The sequence below is a fragment of the Rattus norvegicus genome, chromosome 18 (assembly GCF_036323735.1).
Source record: "Rattus norvegicus strain BN/NHsdMcwi chromosome 18, GRCr8, whole genome shotgun sequence".
NCBI lineage: Eukaryota > Metazoa > Chordata > Mammalia > Rodentia > Muridae > Rattus > Rattus norvegicus.
In genome coordinates, this window is record NC_086036.1 from 4,141,978 (window position 1) to 4,161,205 (window position 19,228).

General features: G+C 49.0%; 1 protein-coding gene across 4 annotated transcripts in view; it reads left to right on the top strand.

Annotated features, from left to right (window-relative positions):
* Ttc39c (tetratricopeptide repeat domain 39C) overlaps nucleotides 1–19,228 on the top strand; it is a 119,297-nt gene that overhangs the window by 98,614 nt on the left and 1,455 nt on the right. For all 4 annotated transcript variants that reach the window (XM_063277592.1, NM_001077231.1, NM_001415714.1 and 1 more), the window contains 6 exons: nucleotides 5,115–5,208; nucleotides 7,512–7,619; nucleotides 11,162–11,271; nucleotides 12,506–12,629; nucleotides 15,793–15,890; nucleotides 18,499–18,603. In XM_063277592.1, coding sequence (XP_063133662.1) covers nucleotides 5,115–5,208; nucleotides 7,512–7,619; nucleotides 11,162–11,271; nucleotides 12,506–12,629; nucleotides 15,793–15,890; nucleotides 18,499–18,603 — 639 coding nt within the window. The remainder of the gene's footprint in view (nucleotides 1–5,114; nucleotides 5,209–7,511; nucleotides 7,620–11,161; nucleotides 11,272–12,505; nucleotides 12,630–15,792; nucleotides 15,891–18,498; nucleotides 18,604–19,228) is intronic.

Genomic DNA, 19,228 nt, shown 5'->3' on the forward strand with positions numbered 1-19,228 from the left:
GCATAGCAGCCAGGAGCACAGACCTGCTGGGTCCCCTGGGACACCCAGGAGAAAGGCAGCGGCCGGAATAACTGGAACTGTGCTCTGGGCACCCGGAGCACGGCGGCTGCTGTCCACGGTGCTGCCTGGTAATGGCCCTGCCCCACTTGCTGTCTATTACCTTGAGAACAGACTCAGCAGTCCGTGTTGTCCTTTGTTTCCATTTCCGTTTGTTTTTCTGTCTACTAGTGTAGGCCGCCAATATTTGTCTCAGAGTCTTTGTTGCTGTTGTTTTAAGATAAAAACGTAGCCCAGGCTGGCCCGGAACTGGCGGTATAACAGAATGGCCTTGAATTTTGGGGAGTCTCCTGCCTCTCCCTTCTGAGTGCAAAAATTAGAGATGTGTGCCACCAAAGCTTGGTTTATGGCGTTCTGGGGGTGGGACCCAGGCCTTCATGCATGGCAGGCAGACACTACCAATTGGGATATGCCTTCAGATGTTTTTTGCAACACAATTTTTTTAGTGCAGTGTTGGGCTGCAGTGGTTAAGAGTGCTTACCATTCTGGATTTGATTCCCAGCACGCACATGGTGGCTCATGGCAGTGGACCTGGCATCTCTGCAGCCTGTGGGGTCACTGCACACATGTGGTGAACAGACACGTTTAGGCAGAGCATTCATACAGTGAGGTGAGCATAAAGAAATCTGTAATAAAGACAGAAGGCGCGGTCTTACTCAGCACTGCGGCTCCTACGCCAGCCTTCTTCGTGTGAACTCTTCTGGCCCAATTATGTGTGTTACAGTTTATTGTAAAATTCAGCTGTGAGACTCGTCTCCAGTTGAGAATAATTCTCCATCCCCTGTGCTGTGGTAGGTATTTTAATTCACTGTAAAACCCACCATAAATTATTTCCTTGTTTTAAATTATTTTAGTGAAAAATAAGGGGTAATATATTTCTGCTGTTTAAGCAAATTCCTAAAGAAATTATTATGGTAGAGCTCAGGCTTATTTAGAAATTACACTGGCTTTTGGGGAGGGAATTTTAAGCACACACATACCATGTAGGATCTTCAAGTTGTTTCTCGGATGAGAAAGAGAGGTCACAGTCTTCACACTTGTAACTTTTACAGGTGAATGGCCTTTGTTTCCCAAGTGTGTGTGACAGTCTGCAGGCCAGATATCTCAAAGCCCTCTCAGTGAGGGTGGAGACCCAGCTTGACATGTCAGCAGCCATTTTGTTTTTAGCTGCCATCTTGTGCACTGGGTAAACCAGGTTGGCATTGTAAACCCAACAGAAGAAATAGCCAGAGCATTACCTAAGGGATTCATGCTGTGCTACACGTTCTTTTTAAAGACTAAGTCTACTCGGGTTGACGGCAGTTCACCCTTGTCTAGCTTAGTCCATGGATCCGTTCTCCTGCCTCCAGGACCTGGACAGCCACCTTCTGTACAGTGCTATATTTATTTATTCAGTTTGAAGCATTTTCTACATTGTATTCTCTCCCACACTGAGCTAAACAAAGCAGGGTGTCTGCAGGGTCTCACCCCCTTTGAGGCTCTAGAAACAAACCGTTCCTTGACTCTTCTATATACAGCAGTTACCAGCATTCCTGGGCTTGTGCCACATCCTTCTAATTTCTGTCTGAAGCCACCCCTCCAATAGGTGCAGGTGATCATCTCCCTGCTCTCAGACTTAATCTACATTCGCTGTCACTCAAGAAAGCCTACTTAGCAGGTAATCAAATCAGAATTTAAATACGGGTTGCTTGACGAAGTTGTTTGAAAATACCAATGTGTGCCCATCCTGGAGAGGCTTGGGAAGCAGCAAGAGCTACAGTGTGATGTCAGTGCTATTTCTTGGCTTCCATCCTCCTTTCTCCATATCAGAAGTCTTATTTTGACTGTGTTATCTAGGTCTAGACCCCATTGCTGCCTGGGTGCCGTTCTGTCCTCCGGAGACCAATGTAGCTTTGCACTAAACATGCAGCTGGAGACAGCTTGGTCGCAGTGACCCACTCAGAATTATCCTGTGTGCGAATGCACCATGTCCTTAATTGGGCAACTAGCAGAGTTCACAGTGCTGTGGGAGTGAGGAGAGGAAAGAACTGTGGACAGAGGGACAGTTGGAGGCAGGCACTCCCTCACACACTTGCCTTCACACTCACCTGTGCACACCCGTGTACACCCTTCATGAAAGGGTTTTGTTACAAAGTTGGTGTCTTACCTGTGGCATGAGTCCCCAGTGGTCACATTGTCTTGATGTCCCCTCCAGTACAAGGTACATCATTTAAGCACAGGCAGAGTGACAAAGTGAAAAGTCTCTGTGGCTTCTGGCCAGCGTTCACTGAGGGTTTGAAGGTCACAGCTAGAGTTCTTCTGACAACAAAATGGTGTGCCACTCAAGGGCAGTTATCTGTCAGGCCGAATATCTGTGAATGAACCATTGAGCCCACAGACTTCCCGAGTCACAGGCTCAGTGACCTTGGGGCCTTCTGCAGACCTCTCCCAGGACTCTTCTGTTGTCTGTTACATCCTTAGTCTGAGGTTAGCAAACATAGAAAGAAATTTTTAATGGAAAGAAAAATCAGACGTACAGTGGTTCCCACTATACATGGCCATGTGTTCCAAGACCCTCAGTGACCACTGAAACCACAGAGAGAGCCAAATGCTAGATCTACACTTTGCCTATGCTTACTTACTCAGGCCACAATTAATGTATACATTAGGCAAAGAACAAAAGTCGGGTCAGCCATACTCTGTGGTAAAAATGACAGTGATGTGGTGGTGCTGCTGAATTCAAATAACTACTCAGGTTGTCCCAGTGGTGGCGGCAGTCCTCCTCACTACCCGGCCCAACATTCTGGGTTCCTGAATGACAGACACACAGACACACACACACACACACACACACACACACACACACACACACACACGGGGCGGGGGGGCGGGAGAACGAGAGAGACAAAGAGAGAGAGGGAGGGGGAGGGAGATGGGGGGAGGGAGGAAGAGAGAGGGAGGGAGGAAGGAAAGAGAGAGCGCTTTTATATTTTAATATGTCTTGAACAGTTCAAGGGCTGGGCTGCTTCCAAACCTCCACGTGGCTAACACACTCCCGTCTGATATTCCTGAGGTATTACTTACTAAAGCCTATATTCCATTTTGGCTGCCCCAGTCCCAGACCTGCATCCCTCTTGGGCTGAGTTCCCCAGACCTCCATGAGGGCTGTGTTCTCTGTCTGGCGCAGCTCAGGCTCTAGCCTCTACTCCTTTCCACCCCCACCCCCCACCCCCCCACCCCCCACTCCCCCACCCTCCACCCCCCACCCCCCGGCATGGCAGCTCTCCTCTTCCTGCTCCCTCCTCAGCTCCTTGCCCAGGAATCCTAAAGTCCCGCCTCTGTCTCCCGGCCCAGCCTTGGCCACTGGCAACTTTATTCACCAATCAGAACCAAGCAGGGATAGGGTCCCTCACTGTCTCACATGGGGACCACATTGATATCATGCTTGCAGCATCAGACCAGACCCACAGCAGTGTAGCCTTGCACCTCTCAAGGTGTCTGCCCATTCTGTATTCTGTGTTTAGACAGCAGTTGACCACTGGCCACTGGGACCACAGAAAGTGGAACAGTGGGTTTGGGGAGGGAAGTGACAGGTTATCTCTCCACTGGTGAAATGAGCCAACTCAAGCCAGATTAGATTATACCAAGGCAGGTTTACTGGGAAGCTGTTCCTGGGTGGGCAAGTTGAAGGTTGGGGACAGGGTATGCCAGGTAGGGACTGAGAGATGCTGGAAGAACTGGTGGCCAGGTCTGCCTCTCTGTAAAATATTCACCTCAGTCCCTTGTCCTGGGGTCCAGAACCAAACAGGGAGAGCTCTAGAACCAGAGATATGTGAAACTGACGTCTGGCGGCTGGTGGGTTCTGCACAGCAGTGGGCAGATGCATACACTGCAAGTGAAATCTGGAGCCTCAGAGAGATCTGAGTGTGACAGATGACACCAGTGACCAGAAGCAAGTGTACCCCACTGTTCAGTTTAGAATCTAATCATCCATCGTTCCAGTGGGATGGAGGGACCAGATAGGGCAAGGCGTAATGACAGTGGCTTCGATGGTTATTCCTTCTGGACTACAACTGAATATTCACCAGAAGACAGGATATGGCCTTTGGGCCTATGGAATGTGCCTGGTTACAATGAACTAGATTGGCAGCCAGTTATAATACAATGAAGTCTACATACATGAATGTAGAGAGACTAATGTGGGTAAAATGTGGTGAGCTGGGCCTCACTGGAAAAGTCACTGCCTAAGCCAGGCCTTGAGGTGCACACCTGCAGTCTCAGCTACTGGAAAGGGCAGCTGGAGTCAGGATCATGGGGTTGAAGCCAGTGTGGACCACAGTGGGACTGCCTTGTTAGGTTTTCTATTTCCGTGAGGACCATGCCAACTCTTATAAAAGAAAACATTTAATTGGGGCTGGCTTATAGGTCAGAGCCCATTGTCGTTGGGGCAGGAAGCATGGCAGCTCACAGGCAGCCGTGGTGCTGGAGGAGCTGAGCGTTTACATGGGGACCCACAGGCAGCAGAAAGAGAGAACCACTGGGCCTAGCTTGAGCTTCTGAAACCTCAAAGTCCACCCCCTGGTGTCACGCTTCCTCCAACGAGGCCACACCTCCAATAATGCCACGCCCCGAGAGTCTCTGGGGACCACTTTTATTCAAACCACCACAGGGACCCTGTATCACAAAATAAAAACCGGAAAGAAAAAGGGACTGATGGGCTGCTGGAGGGCTAAGGCACGTGCACCCCAGCCTGCAGTGAGTTCCATCCCTGGGGACATCGTGGAAGGTGTGAAGCCACTCCCACACACTGTCCTCTGACCTCAGCGGGTGGCTGGTGTGTCCTGTATGTGCACACACACAAAATAAGTAGAAACAGTTTTTTTTTAAGGAGTTAATGTGCTGAGGTTAACTTCATAAAGCAAAGTGGCACGTTTTGTTAGCAACCCTTAAAGCAGCTCTCCTGTACTGCTTGCTTGGTCTATTGAAAATCGGGGCTCAGGAAAAAGCTAGTCATGGTTGATGATGGTGATGCAAGGCTGGGTCATAACCAGTCATCCTGCTTTTCTTTTTCTCCTCAGTGTCAAATCAACAGTGCCTTGACTTCCTTCCACACTGCTCTGGAACTGGCTGTAGACCAGAGAGAGATCCAGCATGTGTGTCTGTATGAAATCGGTAACTATGAGAATCCATGTCTGTCTGTATGAAATCGGTAACTGTGAGACTTGTACTGGCCCTGGTGTTACATTTACAGTAAGCCGGGATCAGCACGAGAGCTGCAAGCTGCCCGCCCTCCATGCTGTTAGAGTCCACTCTCCTAGTGGTACTCTACGTTATTACTTACTACTTAGTGTGTTTCATCTGGGCTGCTCATAACTCCAACCGGCCAGCCCTCAGGGCCATGTCTATGACTCACCTACCCATGGCAGCTTCTCCTTCCTCCTCCTGCGCATTCTTCCCCTCATGATCCTCCGCCCACCCCAAGCCCATGAAACCTAAACCCCATCTATGTCTCTTCTACCCCGCTATTGGCTATTGGCATCTTTATTTCCCAATCAGAAATAACTTGGGGCAGGGTCACTTAGCTATGTGCTGCCAGTCTCCAGGGCCCAGTATTAGCATTAGAGCATTAGAATGCAGGCAGCATCAGGCCAACCCCTACAAGCTACAAGCGGGCATCTTCTCTCCTTGTGGGAAGGCAGACACCGCGCTGTATACTGAGGATCTGGTCACCCTGACTCTCACACCAAGGCTCATCTCTCCTGTGCTCACTTTTCCTTGCTACCGTCCTTGGTTTGGAGACAGCAGACAGTGTAGTGTGGGATACTCTGGTGCATATTAAAATTCAAGGCTCAAGGCTCTTGAAAAGTACTGCCTAGGAGGAAGCTGGAGCCTGCTTCTTTTAGCCGTCTGTTTCCGGACCTTAGGTGTGTTTTGAAACCGTCTGAGCCACTCATGTCCAATAAAGGGACTGTGTTTTAATTAGACTTTTTTTTCGGTCAACTTGACCGAAGCCACTACGGTGGTCTGGGAAGAAGGATCAATAGAGATCAGCTTGTAGGCAAGTCTGCGGGGGCATTTTTTTTGGCTAATGGTTGGTGTAGGAAGGCCCAGCCCATTGTGGGCAAGCCAGTAAGAGTATTCCTCCCTGGCCTCTGCTCTAGTTCCTGTCTACAGGGCCCTGCCCTGGCTATCCTCAGTGATGGGCTGTGATCGGGACCTATAAGTCAAGTGAACACTTTCCTCCCCAACTTGAGAGACCTTTTGTGTAAACCACACCTAAAAATACACAGCACCGGTGCACAGACCCTGAGGAACAGGCTCCATCGCCAGCCTCCTTCACACAGTTGGACATGTAGCTTTGAGGTTTCTAAAGCTCACCCATGTGTGAAAACAGGAGGGACTTGGTACTTAGGAATGGGGCCCAGACAGAACTTAGCACATCTGTTCTTCCACAAGGACCCAGTTACACCATCCCAAAGTCACACGCTTAGGGATAAGCATAAAAGGAAACACAGTCCTTACATGATTCTAACCAAGTTGTTTTGAGCCATTGTGTCCCAGAAGAGAAGGCAAACTAAGGCACAGGGCCTCCTTTGCAGAGCCAGCAGTCACATCCAGGTGGAACCAGGTCGTTGGCAAGTGAAAGGCCTTCTCTGGTCAGTCAGATGCTCTGTCTTATGGGGACATGGACACCGGGAGAGTGTGTCTGCCTGGGATCCTCTCCTTCGCCTAGGTTGTTACTGAGAGCAGCTCTGCTGGCTGCCTACACTCAGCTCTGACCTGGGCACTTTAGAGATTTCAGAATCCTTTATGGAACCATCTCTCCATTTGCTGAGAAGAGTAAATACAACTTTGGGCTTGGAATACTTTCTAAACAAAACACTGTATTTTGGCCTGATGTGTCACAGATGAGAGATGAGGGCAAAGGACTAAAAATGATGGATTGGTGGGAACCAAGTGAGCTGTGAGCACAGCTGCAGAGGACAGGGAAGAAAAGCAGCAGCAGATGACACCTGCCAGTCAGGCCCTAGCTCCCCTGTCACTCGCCTCCTGTGCACACATCTAAAGGAAAGCACGAGAGAAAAGATTGGGAATTATCCAACAAGTAATACTATGGTGATGCCTGTTATGGTTCAGTGAGGAGACGGTGTATAATCCAACAGAGAAATGCCTTAGAGCTAGTGTACTGAGCTCAGTACCTTAGAGCTGGTATATTGAGCTCAGTACCTTAGGGCAGGTGTACTGAGCTCAGTACCTTAGAGCTGGTGTACTGAGCTCAGTACCTTAGGGCAGGTGTACTGAGCTCACTACCTTAGAGCTGGTGTACTGAGCTCAGTACCTTAGGGCAGGTGTACTGAGCTCGCTGCCCTACTGTGTTGGTCTAAGCTCTTCCGGTAGCATGCCCTGTTCACTGTCTGAGAATGGTGTACAGCTCGTGGTCACGGGGTAGCACGCTGAATGTGCTCCTTTTGTAGGCTGGTGCAGCATGATTGAACTCAACTTCAAGGATGCATTTGATTCCTTTGAGAGGCTGAAGAACGAGTCCAGATGGTCCCAGTGCTACTACGCATATCTAACAGCAGGTGAGCGACTGTCCTCTGTGTGGGGATGGAGAGGAGGAAGCAGATGGCATTTTTCAGATTCCCCCTCGTCAATGTTGGATGTAGCCGATGCTGTCTGGTGTGCAGCAGTGGGTTCTTTTTCCACCCTAGGATGACTGGAAAAATCTGGATCCTTCCTGAGGTTCTTACTGTCATTAGTAAAAGGACTTAAGAGTAGAGTCAGACAACGAAGTTGGAGGATAATTTATTTGAGTTGAAAAGAAAAGCCCAGCTGTGGACTAGCTGGGATTCTGCCAGGTGCCCAGGAAGGTCGAGGAAGGAAAAAGGACACGCTGCTTGAGAGATGCTGACACAAATGTGGGACTCAGAGACAGGCAGCCACTGGTAGGAAGGGGAGCTGCAGAATGAAATTAGGAGGCCCAATGTGCCAGAGTTTAAAAAGTTGCCTCGCCTCTCTCCAGTATCTGACTCAGGAGGAGAAGGGGCCGTTAATGCCTTTTTGAGTTGAGACCCTGCTGAGCCTTACCTTCTGGCAGCGAGTAGGGGCTATACACGTGGGTGAGGATTCCTGAAAGAGAAGTACATTATCTTCAGGTGGCCCCAGCTTCCTAGGGGTGGTCCTCAACCAAGGCCTTACCCCTCAGCACTGGGGTAACTCTTAAGTGGACATGTCTCCACCCACAGGCAAATCCTGTTCTCTGCTGTAACCAAGTAACTGAGGCAGAAATGCCCAGAGACGAGACCTAGCTTGATGCCAAGAAATCTAGGCATGACCAATCACCACACACTCCAGTCGGGCCTCTTTGGTCCTTAGGGAGGCTTCACTGTGAAGCTGTTTCACTCCCACCAATCTCTGCACCTCTACCCACCCCTCCCCTTTCTTTTTCTTTATTGTGTTTTTAACAATTTCTTTAAGATCGATTTATTTGACATGGGTGAGTGCTGTTTCTATGAACACCAGAAGAGGAAATCATACCCTATTACAGGTGGTTGTGAGCCAACTGTGGTTACTGGGAATTGAAATTGGGACCTGTGGAAGAGCAGTAACCAGTACGCTTAGCCTCTGAGGCATGTCTCCGGCTCTGGTGGTTCTATTTATTAGCGTTTTAAAGTGTTCTGCAGAATTGGACGTGTCTTTTTCATTATGTGAGAGGTTTTAGTCTATGTTGTGCTCACAGAATTCACAGGATTGGCTCAAACCCCATTTTTTCCAAGTCATAAGAGAGCTCAGAGCTCCCCTACACTGCACAGCACCACACCAGAGTCCATGGCGGGTGTGGCTTTTGCTTTGGAGAGCGCTTAGATGACATGGTTAGTGTTGGGCTGCCACCTGGTGGACAGAGCTGTTATCTCTCTGTGAGCCACAAAATGTCGGAGGTTCTGTGGACATTTATAGATTATAATCATAGTCTATAATTACAATTACAGATTATGGAGGAGCAGAACTGAAGAGACAGGAAGCTGTAGGCTCCTACCTTCGAGCGACCTGTGAAGGTCTTCAGGTTTGCTCTGCATAGGCAACCTCAGAAGTGGTTTTCTAACTTAAAACTCAAGAGAAACCCTTGTCTTAGTGCTGGGAACCAAACCCAGGGCCTCACTGAACCACATTCCCCTGAACCACATTCAGAACCGCTGAGTACCACAGACATCATCATAAACACCCCTGTGCACATTTGGCTTCAGTGGGACGTCGTCCCCGTTTAGTTCCATTTCCTTGATTCATCTAAGACAGGGTCCAGGTCAGCCAGGCTGTGTGACCTTGGCATCTTAAAGATCCTGTGAAATCGCATCGGCAAGCAGTCGGTGCACACGCCTCCCTTATGTCTGTGTGCTGCACTCTCTGCGGGTCTCTCACACCTCTGTGTGGTGCTTATTGTTTCTGAGATGCGGGGTGGCCTGCTGTTGTCTCACACTTAAACACGTGCCAGCATCTTGGATAAAATAAGAGCAACTTACTGGTAGGTGTCGGCATGCCCAACACTTCAAGAAGTGGTCCCTGTGTATCGTCTGGAAGGACGGATATGGAAGCCAGTGGTCGGTAGGTGTTGCTGGTTCTGCAGTCAGCGGTGGCAACTGTTTCGTGGTGTCGTTTTTCTTGGGCATGTGAGATTGCTGTATGACCAAACGCTTACTCCCCAAATGTTTAGAAATGTCCAGCCACACCAGTTGTAGTTGTGCGAGAGTAGAGTCCTCATTTCTGTCTCTACAGGGGGCTGTTGGAGGGGCCGGGTATGAGCGCACAAGGAAAGGAGTGCTTGGTGAGGGAAGAGGCCTTGCAGGGTTGTGTTTGAGCTGCTGTAAAGGAAACTGAGCTGACCAAAGGGACAGGTGTCCAGCACCTAGCGTCTGGTCCCCTCTGGTGCTCTCTAGGGATGGAACCCACAGCACACACCCTACTGTTCTCTGCAGCTCTCACTGGACCGCAGTGCCACTTGGCTGCCACCATCGTGCATTCCAGAGCTTCCAGAAGGCCACCATTTCCCCGGCAAAAGTCTAAACACTAACATTACCTCCTCCGCCCTACTCTGCGTTCTCTTTCCAGTCAACTGCCCCGGGCCTCATATGTGCACAAAGCCTGGTCCACACTGGCCTGTCCCAGCGTCTTCTTCATTTTTCTTTCTTTTTTTTTTTTTTTTTTTTTTCCAGAGCTGGGGACCGAACCCAGGGCCTTGCGCTTGCTAGGCAAGCGCTCTACCACTGAGCTAAATCCCCAACCCCTTCTTCATTTTTCATACTGAGTAAAGCCCCATTCACTGCACGGCCCGTGCCTGCCATGTCTGGTTTACCCATTCATCTACCAGTGCGCTACGCGTGTGCGTGTGCGTGTGCGTGCGTGTGTGTGTGTAGTGAGAACACTGATGTACAGATGTCAACCTGAGCCCTTGCTTTTGGCTTCTCTGAGGAGATCTGAAAACAGGATTGCTGGATCTGATCCTCTTGGCGCAATGTTTCAGAAACATTAAAATTATGTAAGGATTGTGTTACCAGAAAAGCGTGTGACTTTGGGATGGTGTAACTGAGTCCTTGTGGAAGAACAGATGTGCTAAGTTCTGTCTGGGCCCTATTCTTAAGTACCAAGTCCCTCCTGTTTTCACACATGGGTGAGCTTTAGAAACCTCAAAGCTACGTGTCCAGCTGTGCCGCAGGAGGGATGGCTGCAAGGCTGCGCGGTCTAGGGACAGATGTTGAGTACTTTAGGTGTGGTTCACATGCATGGCCTCGCCATTCTCGTCAGCTTGTCTTGGCCACTGTCCTGTTGCTGTGAAGAGATACCATGATCATGGCAACTCTCATAAAAGAAAGAATTAAACTAAGGGGCCCGCCTACAGCTTCAGAGGTTATCATGGTAGGAAGCATGGCGGCTGCAGGCAGGCATACGCTGAGAAGTAGCTGAGAGCCGTACATTCTTATCCATGGGCAGCAGGCAGGGCTGGGGCGGGGAAGAGGGAGAGAGGAGAGAGTGCATCACAGGGCAGGGTCAGCTGGATGGTGCCATCCTTTGGACATAACCTGTGGATGTCCTTTCCTGGAAACCATGGAAATGAAGTTCTGATGTCTTGCAGTTTGTCAAGGAGCCACTGGTGACGTGGATGGGGCACAGCTCATTTTTAAAGAAGTCCAGAAGCTATTCAAAAGGAAAAATAACCAGATTGAACAGTTCTCAGTGAAAAAGGTATGTATGTCAGAGCCTGGCAGCATGCCAGGACATATGATAGACAGGCGGAATTAGCACCTCCCCAGATAAGTGTCCTGTCCTGTTCAGTGTCTCTTCCTGTGGCCTTGCTTCTGCTCTGAGGAGAAAGGCTGCACAGAACTAAAGCATGGTTGTTTTTGTTGTTTAATGAGATATCCTGGACTCTGATCGATAATGAGCCCTCCTGGAAGGAGGAAGTGTATGTCTGAAGTGCAGATTACTTCAGAAGAAGTTGGTGGAAGCCCTGAGAGGCAGATGGCCCTGCTTCCCATGACGGTGACATCACATTTTGATGTAATAAAGACAAAACATGGTGTTTCAATTATCAGTAGAAATCTCAGAACTGTGGGGGAGTGTCCCCCTGTGGTTCCTATTTCTGATGCTAACATACTGTTGAGTGACCTCGTGACCTCAAGTGACCTTGAGTGACCTCATGACCTCAAGTGATGGCCTCCTTTCTCAAAGCTTCACTTTTCCTTTACTTTTTGTTTTATAAATTTTCTTTTACTCCACTAGGTTTTTGAAGTTTAGTTAGCTTTTATTAGATAAATAATAAGATTTATTCCAACATAAAGTAGATGACAGAGGCTGCAGAAATAGCTCAGCTCTTAAGAGTACACACACTCCTAGTTCCCAGCACCCCTGTCAGCCTGGCACAGTGGTCTCTATCTCCAGCTTCAGAGGATACAGCATCACCTTCTGACTGCAACAGGAGCCTTCATTCAAGTCTACCCAGGCGGATGCCTGCACCTTCTCTCTCTCTCTCTCTCCCTCCCTTCGTCCCTCCCTCCGTCCCTCCCCCCTCCACACACACGTAAAATAAATGAATTACAAAGGTGGGAATGTGGCTCAATACTGGGACATTTTCCTAGCATGTGAAAAGTTCTGAGTTTGGTTCTCCTGTCAAAAAAAAATAGATGAATTCATAAATAAATGATAGTACAGAGTGCAGTGAGCCCCTAAGTAGATGAAGGTCCACAGGACATGACGGAGGTGTGTGCTCTGAGCCAGTCACCCAGTCTTGGCTGAATAATGGCTATGAGATACAACCATAAGTAGATTTAAAAACTACATACCATTTGTGATGTGGAGAGGCTTTGTAAGGGAGGGCCAATCACATTGACCTTGCTCTATGATGTGGATCCAAAGTGCAGCTTGTTACTTGGGTTTGCTTTTGAAGATCGGGGCCTAACACTCTGAGAATTCCTTGCAGGCTGAGCGATTTCGGAAGCAGACCCCAACCAGGGCACTGTGTGTGCTGGCATCCATTGAAGTTCTGTACTTGTGGAAAGCCCTTCCCAACTGTTCCCTCCCCAACCTGCAGAGAATGAGTCAAGGTAAGCATCTCTGTGCAGTCCAATGAACCATCGGGGCAGCTCCCCCCAGTCTGTCTCTTGACAGCTGCCTGGGAGAACACACGTCTGTCATGCTGTGGTAGATGATGCAACACCGGCAACAGGAGTAGGACGCACTGGTATAGACTTCAATGAGACCCTTCTCAAAAGACAAAAAGAGGAAAATGGCACCAGTCCTAGCAAGTCAGTGGGTGTGGGGTGGTGAGCACACACTCCCAGTGAAGGGAGGAGCATGTATGTAAGTGTGTTTGCATACATGCATGTAAGTGTGCTTCGCATACATGAGTGTAAGTGTGATTCTCATACATGTGTGTGTGATTCTCATACATGCATGTAAGTGTGCTTCACATACATGCATGTGTGATTCGCATACATGTGTGTAAGTGTGATTCTCATACATGCATGTAAGTTTGATTCGCATACATGTGTATAAGTGTGATTCTTATACATGCATGTAAGCGTGATTCGCATACATGCGTGTAAGTGTGATTTGCACACATGTGTGTAAGTGTGCTTCTCATACATGCATGTAAGTGTGCTTCGCATACATGCGTGTAAGTGTGCTTCTCATACATGCAAGTGTGATTTGCATACATGCATGTAAGTGTGATTCACATACATGCACGAAAGGGTCAGGGAGCAAAGTATCTGGCTCACTGAGCCAGGGCAATGTGCACAGCTTGGTGTCACAGTAGAATATTTGCAGGTCCTTATACTCCTCCTCAGGTCCCCCGTCAGTGCAGACAGTTCTGAGCTCTGTGTCCATATGTAGTTTGCCTGTCTTTGACCTGCACAGAAGTAGAATCATATGAGATGTACTTTGAGGTGTACTGTTTCCTTCATGAAGCAGTATGGCTGTGGCATTTGCCACACGGTAGCCTTTACTACTAGACCATTCATTTTCCTTGCTGAGTAGTATTCCATTGTGTGCACATCAGAACTGCTCTTTGCTTCTCTGCATTCCTGTTGATAGACATTTGAGATGTGTTTGAAGCTATCGTGACTAAAGCCTCTTATTCCTACAGTAAATATGTAGCCATGTAATTAAAGGCTACAGTTTTTGATTCATATAGTTGAAAATATATAGGCCTATAGGTTATCTTGGTAAAACCATTTTTATTACAGTAGGAAAATTCTCTGGGGAGAACAAAGTAGATGTTCATATTCCGTGGGTCTCTGTTAATAATTAACCAAAACATGGAAGCTTCTAAAGCCCTAGGAGTCGATGTGTGAGCAGCAGAGCGCTCAGAAGGCTGGCAGGCAGCCAGTGTTCTATAGTGATCTAGCAGGCTCACATCAGCAGTGACTTGCCCTCTGACCCTAGGAGCTAACCTCAATCCTGGCTCTGAGAAGCACATCGAACTGAGTATCCGCCATGCCTTTCTGGGAGTTTGCAGAGGCTTAAATCACACCTTTGCGAGTACAGCATCGAGAGGAAAGCATGGCATGAACCTATAACCCAACTCCTAAGATCAGAACTAAGGCCAGTCCTGGCTACATAGGGAGCCCCTGTAGGGATTTACAGTAGGCAAACTCCAGAAAAGATGGTCAGCTGCTCCAGAAAGTTCTTGAGATTTCATGCAGCCACACCCCATTATTTATTGAATCACAGATTTTTTTAGACAAGACTTTATTATAGGTGTTCTCTCTCTCTCTCTCTCTCTCTCTCTCTCTCTCTCTCTCTCTCTCTCTGTGTGTGTGTATGTGTGTGTATGTATGTATGTACGTGTTTGTGCATGTATGTGTACACACATGTGTGTGCACATGTGTTTAGAGCCTGGGAGATGTCCTTGGCTGTTACACCTGAGAATTGCACCTGTCTCCACCCCAGGTGCTGGGGTTTCTAGCACCTACCACCATGCCATGTCTTTCCTTTTTAATGTGGGTTCTGGGGATCAAACAATGGGCCCTTGTCCTTTAACTAAATGACCTCTCTTCCAAAGTCAACTCTTATTTCTTTAAAACAACAAATATCTCTACTCTTAAAGGTCAAATTGCTGTTTTGAGTCTTCCTTGGTGCCTAGTACAGCACAGTATATAACCATAACCAAGTTTCTATTACATGGCTTCACAGTTGGTGTAATGCAAGTTTGTACATTAAACCTTGAAAAGGTTTGAGATTCACATCAGAATTGTTCACACCCCTGTATACACATGTGTGTATGCGCGCGCGCTCGCACACACACACACACACACACACACACGCACGCACGCACGCGCGTGCGCGCACACACAGGTCTGCACCCTCCTTTACACCCTCTGACCCCTCACACATCCTGTAACACTGTGAAGTATTTGTTAGCACAGATGAAGTGGCTTTTTCCAGTACAGCCACCAAAGCCTCGGTGTGTAGAGTGTGGGCTCTTGCTGCACTTCCTAGTGTGTGAGTGAGTCTGGTGGCTCAGGCTCACTCACAGCACCTCACAGAAGAGCTCCGTCACTGCCCTAAGCATTCCTCCCCACCTCCCTCTCCTCCTCCTCTCCTGAACTCTGCTAACTACGGATACTTTCCTGTCCGCACGACTGTGTCTTTTCCAGAACATCATGTAGTTGGAAAGATGCAGGCTGTGCCCTCTCAGATCAGCTTCCCTCTCCTAGTGAAAGTCGGAGCCTCAGGTTCTCTAAGGGTTGACAGTGTTTGCTGAGGAGTGCTTCAGAGAAAAGAGATGCTGTGGTGGCGCATACTCACTCCCCACAGTGCTGGGGATGTGGAAACACTGGCCAGTGCCAGACTCTAGAGGCCCTGTCTCAGAAAACAAGGAAAGTAGTGTCTGCAGAGTGACACTGAAGATTCATGTCTGGCCTCCACACACATGCACCTGCACACACGTGCACCTGCACACACGGGCACCTGCACACACGTGCACCTGCACACACGGGCACCTGCACACACGGCACCTGCACACACGGGCACCTGCACACACGGGCACCTGCACACACGGGCACCTGCACATACGTGCTCACACAGAGAAAGGTTAGCATTTTGCCTTTCTTTGATTAAGGAGAGTCACTAGTAGATGGGCAAGGGACAGCGTCTAGATTTGGGGGGCAGAAGTATGAACCAAACAGAGAAACTGCAGCTGGCCTTGGTGACACTGGGTTCTAAGTAGGTGTCTTCCCTTCCTTCACGCTCCTTCTCTTCCAGCTTGCCATGAAGTGGATGATTCATCTGTTGTTGGATTGAAGCATTTGCTCCTTGGTGCCATACACAAATGTCTCGGAAACTCACAAGATGCTGTTCAGGTAAACATGTTGCCATGGCTACACGGTAGCCAAACTGTGGGTCCTGGCACCTGAGCTTGTGGAAGAGGAGGAGAGAGCAGTAGGAGAAGTTATCTCGCCGTGACAGGACTCTGCACCGTATACTGTGAATGGAGGGCCTGGTGGTTAATGCAATGTTCCTAGTGTAACTGTGGAGTCTTAGCGTGCTCCTTTCTGTGAGGACTGCTCTTTAGCCAGGGCAGGGTGACAGCTAGAGAGGAGGAAACAAGGCCTGTGAGCAGTGAGCCCTCACAAACAACATGGGGTGAGGGGACATTAGGGTAGCTTGTATTCACCAAGTTAATTTTCTTCTCTGTGACAGCTAATGGCTGCTGTGCAGGGCTGGAGGAAAGGCTGAAACGTGTCGCCTTAGTCTTTGGGGAGAGCATCTTCGAAGGGAGTGTTTTGTTTTATTTTTTGTCTAGCTCAGTTTCAGGCTGCGATGAGGTGAAGTATCATGGAAGAGAAGACAGGCAGAATTCCTTCACATAGCAGAAAATAAACTAGGAACAGGATGTTCTCTTCTGGGTATGCAGCCACCAACTTCTGTCACAGGATGTGCCCCCACAGATATGACCCAGCCACTGACTTCTGTCACAGGATGTCCCCCCACAGATATGCCCCAGCCACTGACTTCTGTCACAGGATGTCCCCCCACAGATATGCCCCAGCCACTGACTTCTGTCACAGGATGTCCCCCCACAGATATGACCCAGCCACTGACTTCTGTCACAGGTTGTCCCCCCACAGATATGCCCCAGCCACTGACTTCTGTCACAGGTTGTTCTCCCACAGATATGACCCAGCCACTGACTTCTGTCACAGGATGTCCCCCCACAGATATGCCCCAACCACTGACTTCTGTCACAGGATGTCCCCTCACAGATATGCCCCAGCCACTGACTTCTGTCACAGGATGTCCCCCCACAGATATGCCCCAGCCACTGACTTCTTTCACAGGATGTCCCCCCACAGATATGCCCCAACCACTGACTTCTGTCACAGGATGTCCCCTCACAGATATGCCCCAGCCACTGACTTCTGTCACAGGATGTCCCCCCACAGATATGCCCCAGCCACTGACTTCTGTCACAGGATGTCCCCCCACAGATATGACCCAGCCACTGACTTCTGTCACAGGATGTCCCCCCACAGATATGCCCCAGCCACTGACTTCTGTCACAGGATGTCCCCCCACAGATATGCCCCAACCACTGACTTCTGTCACAGGATGTCCCCTCACAGATATGCCCCAGCCACTGACTTCTGTCACAGGTTGTTCCCCCACAGATATGACCCAGCCACCGACTTCTGTCACAGGATGTCCCCTCACAGATATGCCCCAACCACTGACTTCTGTGAGCAGTGTCACCTCCTGAAGTCCCACTGCACTGTGAGTTCAGCTGATGGATCCAGCCATGGAGCATCCTGGTCATCCAGTCCCTCCTCACTAGTGCCAAGCTGGGACCAGGTCTTCAGCAATGAGCCTTTGGGGCTGATTCTACCCAGATGGCCTGTACCTGGAAGAGCATTAGGTTTTCCCACTATAGTGAAAGGGAGGCTTTTTTTCTTTTTTCTTTTGGTTTCTTTGTTTTGTTTTGTTTGTTTGTTTGCTTGCTTGCTTTTGTTGTTTTTTAACTAAGGCTTTGTTCCTGTTGTTTTGGTTCTAGGCATTGAACTCAGGGCTTGATTCATGTCACATATGTTTTTACCACTGAGCTGTATACCTCCAGGCCAGCCAGTTTAAAAAACAAAAAACAAAAACCACCTACCAAACAAAGTTCTAAAAGAGGTGATATTACATTGCCTGCCCTTTGAAATCGTTTCATGAGTTTCATGTATAATATAGGAGACTTGGTCTTTAACTCATAGACTATGATATACTCTGTTGAATTTGAAATTAATCCTTGAATGTAAATCGTCTTAGTTATTGCATAACTCTAGGTAGCTATTGTAGATTGCATACATGGGTAGTGGGAAGATGGTGGTGAGAGGTGGACTTTGGCCTGTGAAATGTTTCACGTCTTAAGATGGGGATGTTTCTACCTCTCTAACAGACAGAGTTTCTGCAGGCCAGTAGACCTTGGCGTGTTGGCACGTTAGGTTGCCGGTGTGTTTGTGTTTTGGGGGACTCTTTCCCAGCAGCTGTGGAAGGCTTCAAAGCTGCAGGTGGGGATGCAGTGACAGGCAGGAGTTTACAGCGTGTAGGAACAGGGGTGCAACTGGGATAGTCACATTGACAGAATTACGTCGGTTTCAGACAGGCATTGGGTTTTCCCTTGGCCACAGGTCCTAGTTCACTTGTGTTTAGATGATGTGGCACAGAAATGAAGTTATCTATGGTGGGGGATCCTTGGGAACTGATGGGAGGAGGTGAAGGGGAGAGGGCCGGGCCTGGGGAATGTGTTCAGATACACCGTGTACTTGCATGGCTACGGTCTTATGAACCCAGCACAAAGGAGGATCTACAGGGAAGGAATACAGAGCAGTCGAGATTTGATCTAAAAAAGGAGAAATCCTCCCAAGGGCTGTGGCGAGCTTTACTCCAAGAGGAGAGGAGCTCTTCCACGTAACATTCTGCGATTCTCAGTTCTTCCAGCGAGCTGCTAAAGACGAGTCGTGCCGTCAGAATAACTCATACGTCCAGCCATATGCCTGCTATGAGCTTGGCTGTCTCCTGCTAGACAGAGCAGAGGTAAGAGGTCCTGTGTGTGGTTGTCCAGCCATATGCCTGCTATGAGCTTGGCTGTCTCCTGCTAGACAGAGCAGAGGTAAGAGGTCCTCTGTGTGGCTGTCTTCAGCAGCCGCATTGTGCTCACAGCAGCACCAAGCACCCTTCACCTAAACAGAGTCCCTTGGTTCTTTTGCTTGCCTTGGTCTTATGGGTGAGTGCAGGATGCTGACACTGCTTCTCACAGAGGCAGTAGTGGCCACACTGGAATCTATTACAGCCGTGACTTTCCATGCAGAGCTTCCTTTGTGTGGGGAAAAGTTGCTGTCTTTTCGGAATACTGTGCTGGGGTGTAGTGTATGAAGACGAGAGCTGTCATGTGACCATGGGTCTTAGTGTGTGCCCCCAGTCCAGTTACCAGCACCAGACCGACTTCCTAATCTACACAGTGGGATAAAACAAACAGCTTGCTGATTTAATGAGAATTGTAGTGAGGATGTGGTGCTGGGGAGATGGCAGGTAGTGGACGACTTGCCTCCCACATGGGAGGACCCATGGAATCCTGAGAGTCATGTAAACACCAGGTATGGCAGCACATGTCCACAACTGCGGTGCCAAGAGAGGGGAGGCAGAACCCCGGGGCTCCCTG